The sequence below is a fragment of the Thunnus maccoyii genome, chromosome 1 (genome assembly GCF_910596095.1).
Source record: "Thunnus maccoyii chromosome 1, fThuMac1.1, whole genome shotgun sequence".
In the NCBI taxonomy this organism is placed as follows: Eukaryota; Metazoa; Chordata; class Actinopteri; order Scombriformes; family Scombridae; genus Thunnus; species Thunnus maccoyii.
In genome coordinates, this window is record NC_056533.1 from 23,533,142 (window position 1) to 23,548,668 (window position 15,527).

At 39.4% G+C, this 15,527-nt stretch overlaps 2 protein-coding genes across 2 annotated transcripts in view; both read right to left on the reverse strand.

Moving 5' to 3' along the window:
• Positions 1-1,335, reverse strand: part of syt7b (synaptotagmin VIIb) — a 35,064-nt gene extending 33,729 nt beyond the window's left edge. Inside the window, exon 1 of the mRNA XM_042405812.1 lies at positions 1,255-1,335. Coding sequence (XP_042261746.1) covers positions 1,255-1,301 — 47 coding nt within the window. The 5' untranslated portion in view covers positions 1,302-1,335. The remainder of the gene's footprint in view (positions 1-1,254) is intronic.
• Positions 1,336-1,367: 32 nt separating this feature from the next.
• LOC121896775 overlaps positions 1,368-15,527 on the reverse strand; it is a gene marked incomplete at its 3' end in the record, with an annotated part of 72,983 nt that continues 58,823 nt past the window's right edge. The window contains exons 3-5 of the mRNA XM_042410790.1: positions 11,824-11,903; positions 10,164-10,298; positions 1,368-1,602 (exon numbers count right to left, since the gene is read on the reverse strand). Of these exons, the coding sequence (XP_042266724.1) occupies positions 1,368-1,602; positions 10,164-10,298; positions 11,824-11,903 (450 nt within the window). The remainder of the gene's footprint in view (positions 1,603-10,163; positions 10,299-11,823; positions 11,904-15,527) is intronic.

The window sequence follows — 15,527 nt, forward strand, 5'->3', positions numbered from 1 at the left end:
GCAATAAACATGCACATTCTGGGAGGCATGTTTTTATGAAACCTTGTCAAATCCAGTTAGATGAATTCATAAATACAAGCTAAAAACAAGGTTGGTTTTCCTAAGACCTTCTGGAGTTACTTGGTTTCCACAACATATGCAATATATTTGCCCAAATACATGACCATGTTCAGATGCTGTGTATACACCTCAGCATTCAGCCTGTTTTCATATAATGGTGCACACAAACATGCGCACGCAAAAACACACAATGACAAATAAACAAATGTATAATTACATTTATAAGTATGTATGAGTGTAAGGACTGAAAAGCCTTTCAAAAATCAATATGCAGCATACTCAGAGAGCTTATAGAGTACTTGAGAGAAGATAATATGACCTACTGATGGTGCATACATTAACATGTCAGGCTACTAATGTGCATAATGTAGTGACATCTGGGAACACAATTGTGTCAAATGACTAAATTATATATTACAAGACAGCTTCTACTGTATATATCCAACCTTGTCTCCTTGGACTAGATGTCATTTCTAGGAGACAGCTATGTTTAAACAAACAATACCCTGAAAAACTGACCAAACAACAAAACAAATCAATAACACACTGTCATTAAAAAATCAAGATAATCTTTGCAAGGTAGTTTTTATTGCAGGGCTATTGTAGTTGATTGCAGTATACCCTACAAATGTTTATGTTGCTATATGTATCCACTAGTTAAATACTGAGAGTGTACACTCAGTTGTCAATTTATTAGGTACACCTAATCCAGTCTAATGCAACAGCACTGCAAAAATCCTTCCTTTAATATTCAGTTTTTGTTTAAACTTTTTAAGAGAGGTTTTGATTCAATGTTATGGTCATTTTGAAAGCTGTAGTTTGTGACGCTGATGAATTGTATTGGGCGAGACTGCAGGATGTTTCTAATATTTAGTCTAACCTAAGTAATATAAATGTACAGACAAAATATTAGACACACATCTCAGCATAAAGCAATACAATCCAACAGCACTGCAAACTACAACCTACACAATACATAACACCTCTCGGAAAAGTTTCAACTAAAACTGAACATTATGACCTACATAAAGGCAGGATATGATGCAGGATTGTTTGCTTTAGTTTTTGCTAAGTGTACCAAATAACTGGCAACTGAGCTACATTGATGTATAATGAGAGTCATTCAACATTTTAATATTCAACAGTGTCAAATGAGCCTGATGCAACATTTAACACAGTAGAAATGACACTTACAGGAATGACTTGACGTCCAACCCTCTGTTGCGGATCTGTTCCACCATGTGGTCCCAGCTGCCTGGATTTGACCTTGATCGGCCTGCCCCCACCCCTCTGTACCGGGAGGCTCCAGCCGGACTCCCCCGGACCCCCCGTGGGCCCCCACGGTGGCCCCCACCGCCTGGACCTGTGTGCAGTTGGCCCAGGCTCTGTGAGGTAACTGGGGGGTCGTTAGGACCCGGAGGGGGCTGGTGAGTGAGGGGCTGTTGGAGGCTCTGCTGGCGGACCAGGGGCCGGGGGCGTGCCACGGCTGAGGACGGGATGTGCTCCAGGGTGGAGGCAGATGAGAGGGAAGTGTCCCCGAAACTGAGCAGACACACGGGAGCATCGGGGAAAGAGATAAAACAAGGAAGATATCAGAGTTAGATATAACATGAGAGACAAAAGACAGAGCAGGGAGTTTTGACAAGATTTAGAAAAAGATGATAGAGAAGTATATAAGAAAAAAGGGTAGGGAACACATGTTCATATAAAAAAGAAAGGTGGAGAAGATAAAAATAGCAAAAACATATATAGATACAGGAGAGATTTAAATGTGAGAACACGGTGTTCACAGTGAATATCCAAGGGGAGAGAAGATCAAGAGAGAACAAACAACAAAGAAAATCAGTGAAAAGGGAGGAGGGAGAAATAGAAGAACAGAGGTGTCAAAAAAGCTGTAGATTACTGTTATAAATCTTTATTAAAACATCCATATGGGATTTTAAGCTTATGTGTATAACAGTGTATGAGTGGTAGACAGGCTGGCATGCAACGTGTAAACATTCACTTTATATTCTCCGATCTGGTGTCAAAACAAACCTCTGCTTAAGTGGAATTAAATTCAAACGGAGGTTAAAGTATCACTTTCACTTAACTTGAGTCTCCGTTCTCCATCTGCAGCGCTAAATTGTTTCTGTACGTTACCTCTCTCCCTAATTAGCCTTGACCTAATTCTTCCTCTCTCGCCTTCTTGCCTTTTGCTTCTTTCTCGTGTCTGCTCCTGCTATGCTCTCACTTCCCACTCTCTCCTTTACCTTCTGAGCTCAACTGCTCTCCATCTCCTCTGTTCATTCATCTTTTCTTCACCCTTTGGTCCAGCCCTAACATCAATCTATCTCCATGCCATCTCCAATCGCCGTTCTGAAAGTCTGCTCTCTAATTACCGGTCTGCTACTCTTACAATCATGTAATAGTGCTTCACTCCTTATCCTCCCCTCAATCACTACCCTGCCTGACTGTAAGCTTGTGCTAAACAGCGCTGTCTGGAGCTAATGCTGTGCAGGGGGATTTACTGCCCTGGACTTGGGTTGTGTTAGCGGCGCTCTTCAGTATTAACTCGACTCTAACTCTGCTGGAGAGCCAGGAGACAAGCCCCCTGAGGAGCCGTGCAGTGCTGGATCAAGTAAATCCAAGACAGAGTTCATATACATGCACTCAAACATGCACGCTTGCTCTCATACACCCCCCCCACCACACACACACACACACACACACACACACACACTCACACTCACATATTGTTTTATTATATTTCCTAAGGATAGACTTTGATGAGAATGTTTATTTACTTGTGCATAATATTTTAACTAAGTGAATGTGAATTTATGTATAAAATTAGTTTGCTGGATTTCTGTTAAGTGCAAGTGTTTACGTGAATTGAAGTAGGGGGAGATATTTATTGAGGGCTTTAGAAGTAGAAGTCTCCTTTATTTTCTGTGCGACATTTGGCAAGTTTTACTTCCATGGCTTGGATGAAACACTCCTGATTGAATCATCAGTACAAAAGATGAGCTTTAAAAATATCTGGTTCTTTGATGAAAAGTGAGAGGTGCAAGCCTGTGTACATAAAGACATGAGTAAGCATTTTGATAAGAAAAATCAAATCACAATGGTGAGCTAAAGTTAAAGATTACACTTTGTAGAAACTTGATAAAACAGTCAGCAGTTGAAAGCATTTAACTTTTGGGTTCTTGGTCAGTTTTGGAAACATTCAGTAATGATTGCACAGTGTTTTGTTCTAAACTGATTTGCACCCCTAACCAGCTTCTTCTCCATAGTGACAATGGTTTGTATTTATCCACCATCCACTATACTGAACTGACGGGAAAAAAACTTTCAGAAATTAAACTTAGATATTTAAAACATGTGGCCATCACATAGAGCCTTAGTATTGTTGGTACTGTGTGTTTGTTCAAAGATATGTTGAATGATATGTTCTTCAAATGTTGAAATGAGAGTGAATATAAATACTCGCTGAAACAGTGGATCCTCCCACCACGCAAATCTATAAGGAAGATGTCAAAATCATTTTCAATATGTTTAAAGTTACAACAAGGATTGAAGAATGAAGACTGCATTTCCCATGAGTAAAAATCTTGATCTTGGCTAGTGTGTGCATTTGTTTTGGAAGCGAGTGAAAGAAAGATGCCACTTATTTTTGATACTATTTTTCTTTTTTAAACATAGCTGTTTGCATGATTCATAGCGATGAGGTAATGTATCTATTTGTGGCTATGTAAGATTAATAATTGTAATATGATGATGGTGAAACAAAGTAAACTTTGTTGTAGTACTGTTCATACATCTAGGTTACATGTAAGGCTGCATTTACACCAAATCCGGCAATGCGGTACCTTCCTGCAGGGTTGTGCGGAGGTGTGTTTATTTGTGCTTTAGAACGTAACCACCATGAAACCATCAGAAAATAGCGTTTTATCTCTCTGATTCACTGCTTTGTTCTCGCAACCGCCGCTCCCTCTCTTTATTCACTCTCTAGCTCGCTTGACCACCGCTTCTTGCTCTCTCTCAGCTCACTTGTGCTCTTTCTCTCTTTTCTCTCGTCTTTTTTAAAATGGGTCAGGAAGCACACAACAACTCTAACTTTATTTTTAACATTATCAAACAAAGAGAAATGTCCTCCCCTCATCCTAGTAACATTTTTGTACTCACTCGCGCTACAACGCTACATGTAATGTAAACAAAGGCTCTTCCGGTCTGCGTGCCATAAATCGTTTCATCTGATTTTGCGGGGAATCCGACCCGGCGGCAGGCATTTAGAGTAACTATATAGAAATAGCCAGTCTTCTCGCTGATGGTCTTGTTCACTTATGTAGGTCATATAGGGCATCAGTATTAAATTGAGACTGTTTCATAACCAGTTAAAAACTCCTTAAAGTTGCTTTAACAAATAATCTTCAATAAAAGAACTGAACATACAGAGATATAGTCCGGTGAATGTATTATCTCATTCATTGATGTTCAATGAAATCAAGATCTTAAGGTGTCCATGTTATGTATTTTAAGTTTAACCAACACATTATTTTTTTGCAGTGCAATATGTGGTACATACAGTACATTTCAATTTTGACAAAGTCATTTGCAAAAGAGCTTTTTCCTCCACATGATGCATTATTCCTCTCACTCATGTGCCATGATGACTGGTGGACAAAGGTGAAATGAAATGTAAGAAAATTAAAGGGAATACATGTAAGAATGACAACACATTACAAAGAAACAATTGTGATTTGAACACCTGAGCATATAAACAAAACTCTACAGCTATGCTACAGTATAGTCTGTGGTAAGTGTGGACATGAAGAATGAATAAAAAGGTCTACACTGGACCTAATTTCTGGGTCCAACAAACATGTTATCATAACTGACATTATGATAAATCAATACATCTCGCTGGATTCATGGTGGCATTAGTTCAGGCATCTGGGAGCCAGTCCGTGTGCTAATATATTTTTCCAGTCTGTTCCGTGTCATAAATTTGTCATTGGATTTACTCGTTTGAAAAACTCCAAGGCTCTGCAACACAAAAACATTTCCTTGCAGTGAGTTCCTCGATTGTTGCATCTACTTGTGCTTTCAGGTACTGTACATCGTTATTGTCTTCTGTACAGCACCAGCACCACTCATTCATATGCTCTGCGTGAGAGCCCTCTTTATCTGCTGTATCCTATTACTGACTCAGAGGGTTATTTTCACATTTCTTCTTGCTTGAAAGTCAATTAAGATGACTTTAAACCTTGAATGATTTTGTAATTAAGGAAAATTGAAGAGGGTGAAAAACAAGGAGATGGAGACAGAGCGAGAAAAAAAAAATACGAGTGAGGAGTGAAAGCAGAGAGAAGGGGGAGGAGAGAGGGCGAGAGCTAAATGCCCCAAAATAGAAACTAGTTCTAGAGGAGAAATGGAAATACAGGTAGGTCTGGAGGGCAGAGTAAAAAGGGAGCAAAACAGAGGAGTGACAGCAGTGGAAAATAATGCAACTGAGTAATATTCAAGTTCAAGTCTATATTCTCAAATAATACATTGTGAGTCTGATTCTCTGTCTTTAATTATCAGATTCACATTATGAAATCAGTCTAATAGATCCAGTGATTCATGCAGCATTTGAGGAGGTAATTTAAAATGTCTAAGGCCCAATCAAGAAGCAGATATCACTTTGGAAGTCAAATTTTCACTCACTAGTTTCTAATCAATCTACTGTATCATAACAAGGACACACATTATTAGAAATACAAAGTGAGTTGAATTAATTACTTTTATTGTGGAGCCAGTACTGTACATCCACAAGCTAAGTTGGATCAAAAATCTAACAAGTTATATTTTGGTCTTGATCTACTGAGTGAATTCTTAAGGCAATACAGTACAAAATGCTGTTTGAGTATCTGGGCTACAATTAACATACAGAGAACTTACATTTATTATTCATTGGTCTCCTCCACGCACTACTGGTATTCTCCAAAAACAGGCTGCTTTCACCAACCAAGACTTTGTTGTAGTCACATTTCCACATCTGACTCGTATGATGCAGGGGTGACAGTGGTGTCTAGGCTCTGACCTTGTCAATCCTACTAATCATACATTTAATGCTCAACAGTTGGAGATCAGAGAGTGATGATACCAACCTATGGATGTCGTTAGTATGCTACATGTTTGTCTTCAGCCACTTGTTTATATCCTCTGAAGATAGTGTTACTACAAGCTTGTGTGATTTGTGTGCTGGGGAAGCAGAACAGACAAACAGCAACTCAAATTACAAGGAGTCATTTAGTTAATCAGTAAAAATATCACCTAATTAAACTTTAAACAACCTGGAATATGGTAACATTTGTGTTTACCTACAAATCTTGGTGATTCATTTTTCTTTGGTTATGTCACAAGATGTTAATTATCAGTCACTGTTGTTTACACTTTTAGCTTGTCATGCTGAATATCAGCTGGCTTTAACAGTAACCATGGGAAATATATTTGACTGCTATTAGCAGTTTGATTGGTTCTTCTACAAGCCTAATCTCAAACAACGCACCTTCTCAGCTGTTTGCAGAGGCTGATACACAGCGAAATTTGGTTAAAATCAAGCTGCACTCAGCCATGCTGCAAGAAAGGTTTTGATTTGTAAGATTGGCCTAATAAAACTGCTCTCCTGCTGTTTATACAACAACCCACTCTGAGTTAAAAAAAGCTGTTACTTCCAATGAAGAGACAAGCTATTTTCGAAGATTTTCTGTGAGCATCTGTTTCATTTGAAAGTCTTGAAACTGTCACAGCCCTCAGTAAATTGGAGCCTGCGGAGGAGCAGTGTGGATTCACTTTGTCTGAGACTGTCCTGACATCAGCTGGTAGAAGGTTGGCAGCTGACAGAAAAATTATATTTGTTTATTTGTGACGATGCTCTTTGCAGTCAGACTTCAACCAACAACAGTTGCTCATGCATCACAGGTAGGTAGGTAAGTAGGTATAGCTGGCTTCTTTTTCGGGTTTTCCTTACATTTTCTTCGTCTGCACGCTGCACGTCATAAATAACTTCTGGTAATGTCAAAGTTTGAGTGTACATGCAACAATATCATTCATTGTGCCTTTACAAACTCACACTCTTGCTTGATATCCACACCATGCTGCAGTTGTTCCCATTGTTCCCCCTCATGCGTGCCCCCTGTCACCATGCGCCACTCACTTGCTAAACCGCAGGCCTCCGGCATGCATGTGGCTCTGGACCGTCTGCCACCGGCCAGCCTTGCTGCCCCCCGTCACCATGCTTCGAACGCTGTCACTGCGACTGGGCCCCGCCCCAGTCCCAGAGCAAGCACCAACCCCGCTGTCGCTGGCCCCCGGTGAGGGTCCAGCACCGCCCTGCCCACCCTTATCCACGGCCCCACTGGGAGGAACGGTGGGGTGGTAGATCAGAGACAAAGAAACACGGACAGACAGAGGAAGGACCAAGAGAGGATACAAAGAAGAGAGAGAGACGGACAGACGAGAGACGGACAGACGTACAGAGCCGGAGAGCAAAAAGTATTATCAGTGAGGTTAGTCAAACTAAAGACACTCTGTGGGCTCTCGCTTCAGCCACCAAGTGTCCAGTACACAACAAAAACTCGGAAGAGCAGTTGCTGGTCAGCCAGACAGTCAGTAAATAAGCACTGAAGAGGTTTGGGCTTGGATTCACTGTGTAACACTTTGAGTAATTTGGAGAATACGGTTTATTCTGTAAAAATCTGTCTGAAAATTCAATAGTTTTGTTCAAAAGTGCACAAAATCGATAGTGAGTGGATTACTGTACTCACTGTAAACCATTTATTGAAATGACTTGTAATGCTCATTTCACTCAGACAGTGCAAAATACTGGCAAAGTGAGGAGTTTGAATACATCACCTATGGGGATATTTTGTTATTGCAGCTACAAAAAACCACTACAATCTGTTTTTGGAAATATTTGATGTGAGAAATTGGCCACATAATTTCTGTAATTTTGAGATGTCTGCCCCATTTCACTCCACACAGGGTGGCAGCAATGACCAATCTGCTGGCTCTGTGAGTCTGGCGTAATGGCCAAGTAATGATGCTGATGCGTCACCTTCAGATTTTCAGATCGCAGATGCAGGTGATGATAACAGAACACTAATAGTTATCTGTCTCCATAATCTCACAGCGACTCACCTGCAGCTCGTGATGAAAACAAACACGCTGATATCTAATGAGTTTGTATAAAATGTTTCCACAGTGAAATCCCATAACGTGCACATACTTACTGAGAGCAAAGACACTGTTTTAATACACATTCTCCGTTATTTCTTCTCATCCCACCTCGCCCACCCCAGTTGACCTCGACTTAGACCTCACAGAGACGAGTACAGACAGAACGTCGACTTCAGCACAGGGACCTTCCACTGAGTGAGGACAAGACCACACAACACACAGCTGCACACCGGGACTACGTCTTCAACAACACTTAGACATTAAATGCAGGCTGAGGGTATCATGAATGAGCTTTTACTGAACAGTGAAATAAAGCTAATGTGTTGTTATAATGTCCTGACTACACTCACATATTTTTCCAAAGTGCATCCTGCATCATCAGCCTATTAAAATGCCACTTGGCTCTGAATAATGATGCCAATAACATAATGCAATGCAATCGCAACAATGGCTGGAATCACAGCTGCTCACTGATTTTACAATAATTTCGACATCGCTGCACAGATACAGGAGTAATTGATCACCCTGTGGTTCTGAAAGAGTCAAGTGAGTTGTTATTAGAGAGTATAAGAATGAACAGGTTCACTTAATGCCTCGGTGGCATATGAGATGCATCTAAATGACACAGTGAAAGTGAATATGAAACAAACGTTTCACCACCTAAACGCCTAATTGCTTTAGAGTACAAGATGGATACAGTGTCACTATTTTTGAACAGGGCTCAGTGGAGCAGACTCAAGAGGGCTATCAGGCAACTTTAAAGCACTTACAGTACTAGGAGCGATAGTCTGAGTTGTGACAACAAATGTGCAGAAACACAGAGCGACAGGAGAAAGAGGTGAGAGGGGTAAAAACACATAACGACTTAACACAGACAAAAAAACAAAACAAAAAACAACAAAACAACACAACAGCGAAAAAGGTTAAATAGAAACCACCCCATTTAAACCCCCCTATTCAAAGGTTTAAAATATATGTAAATCAACAACAGTCAACCCTCTGTGGAAACACTAATGGCTTAGGTAAGAATACATTTAAAGTAAGGGTGGAAGTCTGAGATGCAGATTAGAGTAGTAGGAGTTGAGCAGCTGGGTTGTAGGGAAGGGAAAGGGTTCAGGTGAAACAGTGAGATCTGCTCTGTGAGGGTTGTCCGTCTCCATGGTAACACTCCATGGGCTGCAGGTGAGAGGTAAAGAGGGTCTGATGAGGCTAGCAGGGCTGTAGGGAAGGGGCGATCAAACCTTTTACTTGTACACCTTGTGCGCTGTGCCAAAGCAAAATAAAATTTTCCAGATTTGATGTATCAGTCTCAAGCATATATATGAATCCGTCTGGATTTTTATAACAATTAAGAGCCTGTTTTCTGTTTTGCTGTTGGATATTTCAATTTGATTATTAAGGCTGTTGGCAGGCAGAGACACTGTCTTTCTATCTAAGTGGGATCATTTGGAAAACAGTCGTAATTTCTGTCAATGTTAGGGCAGTCCGAGGAATCATAGCAATATTGAGGGATGGTGCTGCACATCTCTATCAGGTGCTGCATGGCCAGCAGTGCATACTAAACACCACCTCACTGTGGACATGCCTGAATGCAAAAACATGAGGATTACCAGGGATGAGAGGAGACTTCTGTTAAAAGATATGCGCCAGACAGCATTACAAAATCAGGCTTTCTGCCCCCCTTTAGGCTTTATGCCCACAAATAACCAAACCACTGAAAATTGTTAAAATCACCAATTTGGGGTGTTCTGCAAGCCAATACAGCACTAAAATCTTTTTTTTTCTATTTCAGCCAGTCATATAGCTTTGAAGGAGTTTTCCAAGGTGCGTTCAAGCCCCTATTCATTACAGCCCTGCCCAGATAGAGTGGTCCCTTACCAGCCATGAATGAGACTCACTTGGGCGTGAGGCGAGGGTCTCCGTACGGAGCATAAGGAGACATGTTTAAGAGGAACTCCTTGGGTGGGTAGGAGCTCCACCTCTGTTGCACATTGCTGCTGTCATTGTTATTCCAAAAGTCTCTGTCTAGATCACTGTGGCCAGAGAGAGAGAAAGAGAGAGAGAGAGGTGAGACAGGTAAGAGCAGCAAAACTTTTAGACAGTTATAAAGGAGGAACATGACAGAGAAGTGTTGAGAAACAGGGCAAAGACAAAACATAATAAGAAGTTAGAATACTATCTCATAAATCTAAAGGTCAGGGAGAGATTATTAATAAACAAGAGGAATGTGATAATGTCAGTGCCTATATATAAGTTATATTCTATATTCTTCTACTGTGCACTGAATAAATTTGTTCATAAAAAATGATGTGTGTGTAACATTACATTTATCACACAATTTCACAGGTGAATGGTTTTTTTAAGATAAGCCTTTTGTAATTTGCATGTCCAAAAACCGATAGCAATATATCATATATATATATTGGTGTGTAATAAAACACCAGGAATGAAGGAACAAGAATTGACCTGCACGGATTACCACTCTGTCAGGGATGAAGAAATAAAACAGAGGAAGTAGAAAAGTCAGTATAACACAAACACAATTGGTTATTAGAAAAATGAGAGAAATACACTGGATAACAACTGAGTGAATAAAACTTGAAACACAATGAGTAAAATAGTACTAAATGAGAGATAAGAAACATTCAAAACTATTAAAAGTGAAGTAGATTATTTGTGGGTCAGTGTCTCCCCCTCAGCACCTCTAATATTTGATATTGTGGTAACACTTCACTTTAAGTCACCCATATCATATAAACACTTAATAAATTGTTTATGTCTCCTATGAAGATATATTTTATTATATTAAAACTGTGTTTTATGATGTTGCCATCCATTATCTGTTTGTGTCTACACAAGAGAAGTTATAGTTGTAGACAATACATTAATAAATACTTATATCTACTATCAACTTCATTATTGTGTATTGTGTGTTATAACTCGTTTATTAAGAGTTTATATGGTGCTTATAAATGATAAATAGGGCAACTTAAGCTAAAGTGTTATCAATCTTGCAAACCACAACAGACAAACAAGGTCCCCCAAGTAAAGTAAAATTTCTTGTTTTGACATACAATTGTAGATAGACTGCATGTGCTTTCAGTGTTATTTTAATGGTGTGCGACTCTTTTCCTCTTTGTATTTTGCAGTTCATGGTTGCATATTCCAAACTGATCAAACTTTCATTTGATTAGACTCCAATTAAGAAATATTTGAAGTCATTTTGTTTCTTAAATTTCACTTTTAGTTGAATCTGGTAAAGCCTTCCTACCAATAATAATGTATAATCCTCCAATTGATTTATACAAATTGAAAATGACTATTTTCTTTACTATAGGAGAGATTATAAAATTCAATTTATCACATTAACAGTGTTTGATAAATGAGAAATACAGACACATGTTGTCTTGAGGGCATCATCCTTGGGTGGACATTTCAGACTGTGCAGGGAGCTACGCGATTAGCTTTCCAATCAGAAATGGCTATTAAAATGCAAGACTATCACCACACCATAGATCATTTCCATATGACTCCATCTACACCCTCTCTGACACCTACTTGATGGCTTTATTTTCCCCTCGACCTCGCACAGAATCTGGAGAGCTGGCAGCCTCCACCCCAGGCTTATTCCTCTTTCCCTGCGAACAGACAAGGCAGAGACAGAGACAGAGAGTGATGGGGGGAGACGGATCTTAGAGCCAGTGTCTTGATCACTGTTTACAAAAGCATTTTTGCGAGTGAAGTGCTCATTATAGAGGCTTTAGAACAGTATCAGGATCCAAACGTGTTGTAAAATATGATAAATGAGGGAAGAGCAAGGAATTGGTTTGATGCCAGGACTACAACCTGCTTCTGAGCATCAAAACACGATGAGGGACCACTTAACTTCAATGAGATGCAAAAACACACTCGCATTCACACACAATGGAAATGCGCATTCTTACTGCACAATGCAATGAGTAACCTGTACATTAGACACACAATGAATCAGGCACTTTAAGGTACTGTGATAAATATCTACACAGAATTCTGAATACATACCAGAATATTAAATGGGAAGATATGAAACTAAATATTTATCAAACAGAACATTAAGACACCTTTTTATCATTGCACTACATTAGATTAATTTGGCAAAATGAATTGTATCCACATTAGTTTCAGATTAGGAGCAATTGAAGACTGAGTATTGCTCACGGACGCTTCGACATATGGAGCTGGGGAATTACCAACCCAAGCTCTACCGAAAGAGATACATTCCCATTAAAAAAGACAAATAGGAGCTGCCGTAGCATGGTTTATCAAGTCCTGGACAAAACCATCAAAACTGCACACGGACAGCACATCTTTATAAATCTGAGACCCAAACTGTTTCTTCTTGAAGTGAATACAGGTCTATCAAGAGCTCTTTTTGGGAGAAGTTGGATCATTTGCAGGTTGAGAGATTTCTAAATAGGCAACATAAATACATAAATGTCTACCGTAATCATTTATATGGCTTACTTTACTTACTTTCTGCACAATTTCACTACTTAATGGACAGTACTTTCAGCAGAATAATCTACAGTACTTTCATTTTTTGACCCCTACATTTTATTGAACTCTATATTCATTGAATTCTTGAGGGTGATAACACTGTGCTCTTTCCAGCTGAGTCACACAGACCCTCGACTCTTACATAATGTTTTTTTCATTGTAACCTCACAGCAAGGACATGACGAGCACGTATGCCATAAAATAACCAAACCTCTATTCATTTCTCAACCTGATGTTAAACAAAATTGTTTTATCCATAATCAAGAAAACAAACATTTTGGATTTGAGCCCATTTTGAGATGCAGGTACATAACCATCTGTTGCTGTACATAATTACCTACCTCGTTAACTTGCCTGAGCTTTAATTACACACTGTGTATTTTATTTTGACAAAATATACAGTACTTTCCACTTCAGACATCTTTAAGAAATATCATATCATGCCACACTCTTAAAGCTTTACCAGTGCACAGTGTGCCTGGACAACAAATCACAGATGGTAAGAACTTTCTTTTGTTCAGCATCTTTTTTTCTCTATCAAGCAGAATCAAACTGAAATTAGATCTTGGCAGTTTAATTTTTAAAGAAAAGTTGTGCACAATTGGTTATTAAAAAAAAAAACACACTGGAAGGAAAATTGTTTACTTATTTATTTAAATAAGAAAATCATAATATTAGTAATGTTTTGGTGATTCCCAATTCTTCCCTTCACCCTTAACCCTCTTCTACTGATTATAATTGAGATGTAGTGATGTCCTAAAACTAAATGTTATTCTTTGAAGTGATAATTTTACTTGTTTCCTCTTTCTTAAAACTGAAAGTTTTCAGCAACAACTACTGATAGCACCTTAAAGGATAGGTTCACAATTTTTGTCTGTTTGTCCTAAAACAGTATTCAGGTGCCCAAATGAACACTGACACATTTTTCTTGTTGTAATCATTCCTCCTGTTCATACTGGCCATTAAGTGATACCTTCATAATGCACTTTCAATTTAAATGATTGGGGACAAAATCCACAGTCCTCTTTCTGTCCAAATATTTATTTAAAAGTTTACTTGAAGCTAATATGAGGCTTCAGTCATTCAAATTAATCAAATCAATTCATTATCTCTCAAATCCACTGTCTTTTTGATGCCTAATTCCCTCATGTTGTTACTGTACTGCCACTGCAGCTAAACAGAAAAACAATGTCCAGCGACACAAGAGAGACTTTTTGTGCTAAAAAGACTGTAACTGTGGAGGATATCCACTTTATTTGACCAACTCAGATGGCTGAAGCCTCATGGGGCTGTAGATTTTGTCCCCCATTACTTACATTTTAAGCACATTTGAAGGGAATCTTCTAATATGAACAGGAATATATGGACAGGAAGAATGATCACAATGAGAAAAACCAGTTTCAGTGTTCATGTGGGCACCCCTGACTATTGTTTCAAGGCAGACTTGAAAAATTGTGGAAAGAAAACAGTAGAAGTTGGTGACGCTAAATTAAACAATGCAATCTGCCATAAAATCATTATGTGAAATTAAATGTCACAAGCAGAAGAATAAAAAAAAACGTGGTTACATGTGATTTATGTTCTGCTGTTAGCTTTCAATGGAGTTTACAAGTGGCCTCCAATTCCATAATGGAGTTATTTTAACAGTCCCAAAACAGTGTGATGTGGAGCCTGTTACTACTCATGCTTTTCTTGCAGTTTAGGGGATTTAACTGCTGCATTTAGTGCACTAGCTAGTGTGCAGCCACATCATCCATGGTACAGCATATCTGTTTCATGTTCACACCTACAGGCAAATTAGAGTTTCCACTTCACCTGATCTGGACTGCCCAGGACCATCCTGTTGTAAGTGACAGAGCTATTAGAGAAAAAGTCCATTGCTAATTTCTACTGCTTTCTTATTAGACTTTTTTTGTTGTTGTTGAGAGATATGTTGCTTGATTCTAAACTGGATGATGAATGGTGTACTTGTACTCAGCGGATTTTAAGCAGCCTGGAGGCTTTCAGACAGCACGGTGCTGAATGTTTATCTGAATACAGTTTTCAGTGTCCTGCAGACAGGTGGGCTCTTTATGTATTCTACTGTACCTATCTCTAATGCATCCTCAGTACACTCTATTATTTATCATGTCACATCTCATTTGTCCAGCTCGATACAAATATTTTCAATACAGACTGAAACTTGGGACCTGACCTGTCTGTGCCTACATTCAACCACTACACTGTAAACACACAGCACAGCATATATGCACAGGACAGAATAATATTAGATTCAGGGAAGGATAGATTTCTAGCAGTCAAGAATATGCTATCAAGTGCAGCTCATCTATGATTAAACAGAATCATAAAATCTTCAGGAGGCTGGAGGAGGGTGGAGAAGGTACAATGTTGAGAGAGTGTGGGAGGATGTGAGAAACAGAAGGGAAGACCAAGAGGACGGCGAGAAACAGGAGCAACTGGGTACCACAATGGAGTAGAGGGGCAAGGGAGAAACACAAAGGGACAAGGTAGAGGGGGTCTGAAGCAGAATCCAGAATAATGATGGTGCGAATGTCAGGCAGAGAAAATTAAGGATGCCACATGAGATGAACTGGGGATGTGGGAGGGACAAAGGGGATTCCCTGCTCGATGCAGTCTGGCCCTGCTTCCCCTTGGAGCGTCCTCCTAAGTCCCACTGTCATCATATTTGTCACACATCTGGATGTTCAACATCACAATAACTAGCA